This window comes from Hoplias malabaricus, chromosome 2, assembly GCF_029633855.1.
Source record: "Hoplias malabaricus isolate fHopMal1 chromosome 2, fHopMal1.hap1, whole genome shotgun sequence".
Classification (NCBI taxonomy): domain Eukaryota; kingdom Metazoa; phylum Chordata; class Actinopteri; order Characiformes; family Erythrinidae; genus Hoplias; species Hoplias malabaricus.
In genome coordinates, this window is record NC_089801.1 from 56,364,440 (window position 1) to 56,371,444 (window position 7,005).

General features: G+C 38.1%; 1 protein-coding gene across 3 annotated transcripts in view; it reads right to left on the reverse strand.

Annotated features, from left to right (window-relative positions):
* The window catches only part of LOC136686505 (cytochrome P450 3A56-like), a 12,297-nt gene extending 6,107 nt beyond the window's left edge, over positions 1-6,190 (reverse strand). For 2 of the 3 annotated variants that reach the window (XM_066660325.1, XM_066660324.1), the window contains exons 1-9: positions 6,075-6,190; positions 5,155-5,245; positions 5,000-5,052; positions 4,619-4,718; positions 4,166-4,279; positions 1,845-1,933; positions 1,619-1,767; positions 877-1,004; positions 405-489 (exon numbers count right to left, since the gene is read on the reverse strand). In XM_066660325.1, the coding sequence (XP_066516422.1) occupies positions 405-489; positions 877-1,004; positions 1,619-1,767; positions 1,845-1,933; positions 4,166-4,279; positions 4,619-4,718; positions 5,000-5,052; positions 5,155-5,245; positions 6,075-6,148 (883 nt within the window). In that variant the 5' untranslated portion in view covers positions 6,149-6,190. The remainder of the gene's footprint in view (positions 1-404; positions 490-876; positions 1,005-1,618; positions 1,768-1,844; positions 1,934-4,165; positions 4,280-4,618; positions 4,719-4,999; positions 5,053-5,154; positions 5,246-6,074) is intronic. The other variant, XM_066660326.1, reaches the window with a different exon arrangement.
* Positions 6,191-7,005: the final 815 nt, after the last annotated feature.

Consider the following 7,005-nt stretch of genomic DNA (forward strand, 5'->3'; position numbering starts at 1 on the left):
TTCTTTCTCAATTTCTTATAATTCATGACGTATAAAAGATTTTCTTCAGTATGTTTGTCACAAACACAATTCCATAATTAATGGAGTAATGAAATTCCTTATTATTAGCCAAATCAGCTGCCATAACCTTCCTGACTAATCCCAGAAAAATTTATGTCTACAAATATAAGTTCAAAACTTATGGTCTTGCTTATTTTAAAGTGACATGTAAAGCCCCTCCCACTTTTAAAGTTACAGGTCTAAACTTTTGGGCACAAATATATTAAAATATAATATATAAAATATGAACCAAACATGAGAGGATCTGTTTTTAAGCCTTTGGTAAGTTTCAGTGGATCACACTATAATCATTTCCTCTGTGCAGCAAATTACATTTCATAAGATTACACATGTAAAAGTATTACCTTTCTTTATCTCCTCTTTTTGTGGATCCTTTGATTTCTCTAAAGTCTGAGAATCCACCATTAGCTGCAAGAAGTCCACTCTGCTCTACAGGAAAATAAAATAGGAATGGAATGTCATTCTCTAATGGATCTTATATTTTGCATAAATAAAAGAAAACAAATCAGAAGAAAATAATATACAAAAATATATATTAAAAGCATAAAACAGCAAATGGAGTAGAAAAACAAAAACAAAATTGCAAATGTTTAAAGTAGCCATTAATTATTTTTGCTTCTTCACAGACTGAAACAGCTGTTACACTGACACCTAGTGTTCTGGATTCATCAAAGACTCTGTACTGAATCCCATTGTAAACATGTCTGAACCATGTGCAGCACTTTTAAAGAAACAACATAAAAATATCTAATTAATCACTTTCATAAACAATGTTTGCTGCTTTCTTCATGCTTTTTTCATTCTGTTTAATTGTACCTTGTGGTCCTTGGCGATACGGTCGGCTTTGATTTTCTGGAGCACGGCAGAAAGAAAATCAGTCACAGACACCGGGAAAAAGGAGATATTCATTTTCTCCAGCAGAGGAATGATGAATGGGAACAGAACTAGAAAATACAACATTTACTCTGAATATAATCACAAAGATGTACTTAAAGAACCAACAGCAATGCTCCAATATTACTTGGAATTAAAATGCTATTTCCCACCATAAGTGAAGAACATTAAAATAAATTGGAGATATGTGTTCATAGCATTACAATATTAACGATGGTATATTGTCTTAATAATACGAAGAGGTATGACACCAATGATCCTAAGTTTTTCAGTGGTTGCTATGGAGATGTAACACATATGTAGCTAATATCATGAGCTAACACAGTGTAACACTGTTAGCAAATAGATTTATAGAGTATAATTTAACTTGATTTAAAGAAAACTGATCTTAATCCACTGAAAGTTCACAGTTACATGGCCATATCCATAGCATCGGGCATAATGCTAATAAATTAGCTAGCTAGCACACAATTGAGCATAAACTGGTTCATTAAGGGACAACAAATCTGTTTGATACTTCATCTCATTTGGTTTACACTTTAAAGAAAAATTAATATTTAAATACATTTTTGGTCAAAATTATGTACTGATTGTGTTAATTGTGCAACTGTTGTGTAGAGTTTGATTGTAAACGTGAGTGAAGGTAAAGAAATGTATAAATGACCTGAAGTGAGGAACATAGGACTTAGAAAGTCAAAATCCACCATCTGCTTGATGTTGGAGACGAAAGGGTCGTTGGGGTTGTTTAAAGAGTCGATATCCACACTGAAAGCTGTGCTGGTTATAACATCCATACTGTACGCTCCAAACAACCTACACACAGAATATAATAATAATAGTAATAGTAATATCATTTAACAAATAAAATAAATAATAACAATTATACTTACTCTTTAACATGCACTCCATCCTTCATCTTTGCTGTTTTCTCCAGATTTCTGACTAACGTGTCTGAATGTGTCTTCATGATCCCAAACATCTACAGTTGCAATCAAAATTATTCAACCTCCAAACTAAATTTATTTGCAAAATTAACAAATTTTCAGCTCACTGCAGTAATATACGATGGAGTTTTAGGGCCACTGCATTGAAAGAAAAAAAAAAGATTCAGAGAATAAGTCAGAATTTTGAGAATATTCTCTGAATAATTTTGAGAAAAAATCTCTGAATAATTCGAGGAATAATTCGCTGCACTATGGGGTATACACAGTGTAATTGTGGAATGCAGTGTGTTGCTATAGATTTCAGGAATAAACACTCAGTTCTCTTCCACATAAGGACCAGATTGTGATTAGTATTTAAACTCTGAATCAGTGCCCAAATCCATGGCACATGATACAATTAATGATCACAAAAATGCTAGATCCAGAGTGAGTGAAACTCCTGTGTGCCCACAAGGCACAGCTCTTAACTCTTTGCACACAGAGCGTTACAGCTCTGACTCATACAATAAGCTAATGCCTTATGCATCGCTGTCAGGGGCTGCACTGACAGGGTCATCATGTCGTGTGGATACGTTTAATAAATAATTCTGTTCACTTCACTGACTGCTTCTTTCACAACTCACTCATGGCGCACAGACTGTTTGCCCGTCTGTCTACATATTATAATAAATAATAACCCAAACAGTGTTTCTCTAAATATTCTGATTACATTCTCAAAATATACAGACTTTTTTACTCAATAAGAAAAAATCTCAGAATTATTCCGAGATTTTAAGATTTTTTTTCAGAATAATTTTTCTGAGAATTATTCTGAGAATATTCACGGAATTCTGATTTTATTCTCTGAATTTTTTCTTTTTCAATGCAGTGGCCCTAAAACTCCATAGTAGTAATACCAACCAAACAAGAACAATTTAAAATGCTCAACACCACAAATGGTCAAGTGGTTTCTCAACATAAAATGTCACTTTTATTGACTACTGCAGTCTCAGAATTATTCAACCCTTTCATAACACTTGTATATTGTACTTAGTAGAGCACACATTTGCTGTTTTATTCTGCTGCAAATATGATTCACGGACTGACACCAGCTTCTGGCAGCATTGCTGAGGAATAAGTAGTCCATTCCTCATGGGCAGTGGGCTAAAAAAAATCATATCATGTTTATGAATATGGTTATATTAATAATAATATATGACAGACTATTACAGAAATTAATCGGATGGGTTAATAAGATGCACCTGGAGGGTGCATGGGAGTTTGCTCAACCATGTGTTTTGTAGATCTGGAGAAGGCATTCGACCGTGTCCCTCAGGGTATTCTGTGGGGGGTGCTAAGGGAGTATGGGGTACTGGGCTCTTTGCTACAAGCTATCCAGTCCCTGTACAAACAGAGCAGGAGTCTGGTTGTATGGCTGGCAGTAAGTCAGACTGGTTTCCAGTCGGAGTTGGACTCAGAAAAGCAAAGCTCTCGATTTAACATTCAATCTACGTCCCAACCCTCACCTATGGTCACGAGCTTTGGGTAGTGACCGAAAGAATGAGATCATGGGTACAAGCAGCTGAAATGAGTTTTCTCCGCAGGGTGTCTGGACTCTCCCTTAGAGACAGGGTTAGGAGCTCGGACATCCGGGAGAGACTCGGAGTGGAGCCGCTGCTCCTCCACGACGAGAGGAGCCAGTTGAGGTGGTTCGGGCATCTGGTCCGGATGCCTCCTGGACATCTTCCTGGTGAGGTGTTCCGGGCATGTCCAACGGGGAGGAGGCCCCGGGGCAGACCAAGAACACGCTGGAGAGACTACATGTCTCGACTGGCCTGGGAACGCCTGGGCGGTGGCTGGGGAGAGGGAGGTCTGACTTTCTTTGCTCCGACTGCTTCCCCCGCGACCCAGACTCGGATAAGCGGTGGATAATGGCTGGATGGGTTAATAAGAGTTAATTTGAGATAATTAGAGCAGCTGTGGCCTGGTGAGGGAACTGGGCAGGTTTCCGGTTCGATCCCCAGAGGTGGCAGGTCATGACTGGAGTGCCCTTGAACAAGGCACCTAACCCCCAACTGCTCCCCAGGCGCCGTGGCTAGGGATGCTAGGGCTGCTCTGGGCATGTGTGCTCACTGCCCCCTAGTGTTCACTAGTGTGAGTGTAAATGTGTGTTTTCCTGCACGGATTGGGTCAAATACAGAGAAAAATTCCTCTGTGTGCAGCACCCAGCCCAATAAAGTGATTATGATTCTTATTTTGATTCTAATTTATTAGCATTAATGACACACCTCCTTCAGTCTCCCGCTGGTGAAGGATGGCGAGAGGATGTTTCTGATTCTCTTCCAGTCATCGTCTTTAACAACAAATAGAGCGTCGTACAGGGGGCCGTTCAGACCAAAATCCTGAACACATTTCAAAATAAAAGCACATAGGGTTAAAGGGCACATTTTATTAATAAGAATGGGGTCTTTCATTGACCCCATTGACTTTCATTGACTTTCATTTCATTGACTTTAAATACACCCACATTTTTAATGGTTTTATTATGACTTTCACTGTATTATATACTGTTTGTTTCCTAAATACTGTGCTGATGTGATTTACATATACATTAACCAAAATAATAAAACCACCTCCGTATTTGTGCAGAGGGGTAAATTCGCAGTGAACCATCACAGAGCCATCACAGTGGAGATTATATACAAGGCTGACATCTCAGTGAGGATTTATTGCATACGTACTCTCCTGTTGGTGAAGAGAGTGTAACATTCTTTCACCAGAACTGATTTAATGAGGGTTTTATCCAGAATACACAGCACAGGTGTCCTCCCTTCATAGATCCTGAAAAGAGGGAGAGAGAGAGAGAGAGAGAGAGAGAGAGAGAGAGTCAATAATTAATTGTATTGTTTGAAAAATTATGGCATGCAGGAGAATAAAATGAGATATTAATATGAATAAAATTAATTACTAACAAATAATAAATATAAAAGTATATAATTAATTACTTCATAATGGTGTTATATTTTTTATGAATTTCAGAAGACATGCTAAAACAGGAAATAAGCTTTTAATTCTAAGACATTTCTTTAGCTGTGGTCTTTAAATGGAGAGTGTTTCCTCACCCCCAGACCCTGCCATACTTCTGAAAACACTCCATATCAAATGCATGGAAACCCTGGAAATAACACAAAAATATATAAATAAACAAATACTAATTAATAATTCAGAACATAATTAGGATACACTGAAATTTTATGTGTAACCCCAGAAAACCCACCTTCCGGTACTCCAGCATGTTCCCAAGCAATGGGAGAGGCGAGGGTCCAGGAATTCCTAAACTCCGGAAGAATCTGTTTGGCCAGATGTACCTGCACATTTAATAACACCATGGTGTTCCAGCAGGTTACTAATGCTACAGCTACTTCTGTGTAAATACCAGGTATAATAATTCATTAGTTTAATGAATTAATAATTCATTAATTCATGAAGGACGGGCACCCCCTCCAGGGTGTATTCCCACCTTGCACCCAATGATTCCAGGTAGGCTCCGGACCCACCGCGACCCTGAACTGGATAAGTGGTTACAGATAATGAATGAATGAATGAATAATAATAATAACTCAGTTCCTAGGGGGAAAAATTATATATATATATATATATATATATATATATATATATATATATATATATATATATTTAATACTATTACTACTGCTACTACTACTGTGAATGAATGATCAGAATCACAGATCAAAGTTAGAAAGTTAGATAGAGAGTGGAGTGTAAGCACATTAGGGTTATCACTGAACTGTAACAATGCTCAGATATTTTCAGTTTTCTATCTTTCAGACTTTGAACTACTGTACTTTCTACACCTTCTGAACACAGTTGGATTAGGCATTATATCACACTCCTGAACACAGCTGGATTACAGAGTATATCACATTCCTAAACACAGCTGGATTAGAGAGTATATCACACTCCTGAACACAGCTGGATTAGAGAGTATTTGATATCAAGACATAATTACAACATCAGTTTCTCGAAGGCAGGGCCCAGTCACCGTCACTGGAATAAAATTTGGAGCGACACTTCTAATACCACACTGCATTAAGTCTTCATAGACTGTAGACAAAACCTCCAAAACCCTGACTTATATGCATTCATATATTTGTGTGCATATGTGTGTGTACTTACAGAAGCAGGAGGCCTATAAAGAGCCCCAGCAGCAGTGTCCATGTTTCAGCAGGAGAGAACCAGAAGGACTCCATCGTATATGGGCAGTCCACAGCGCGGAGAATCTGAGCGTCTCTGAGATCTTTCACCTGAGATCTTTAAAGTCCAGACTTAGGTTAATGATTACAGCATAAACACACAGTCAACAGGATTACACCTTCACTTTTATACACACTCACATACACACACACACACACACACACACACACACACACATACATAAGACTTCAGGTTGAAAGTGAGAAAGGGGCTGTTTACATAGACATAAACTTTTAATTAATTATTATTTATTACTTTATTATTATTGATCTGCTGAAGGGTTCTTGGTCCTGAAACTGAATCTGACCAGAAACACAGAATTCCCTACAAAAGTAGTGCACACACATAAATACCAAGGATTTGTTTGATCAACACTGATATCCAATGTAATATCAGATACTGAATATTGATTAAATATTCCTATAATTAAATGGATTACAGTGACACACAAGGGAGGAGGGAGATTAACACATTATGGAATTCCTCTATGAACACTACACTAAACTCTAAAAGGAAACCTTTGTTTAACCCAGAAACACACACAACACCAACCTCTGAGTTATGAAGTAAACCACGTGCATGTCTGTCCTGGGCTGCAGGCTGGGGTCTAAAGCCACAACTACTAGGGCTCAGCGGTTGGAGGTTTCTGTCATGCCCAGGGTCTGGCGTTCTCTGAACTGAACTGAACTGCGTCACTGTACCCAAAATGCTTGAGCGCCAGTGTTTTAAACAAAGTGTGACGACCAACGCCTTGGAGACCTGGTTGTTTCTGAGGGACTGAGGGAAGAGGATCCATCCCTGGTTCTTAAACCTGATTGGAGGTTCTTTAGTGGATTTTAAGACTAGAACAGCC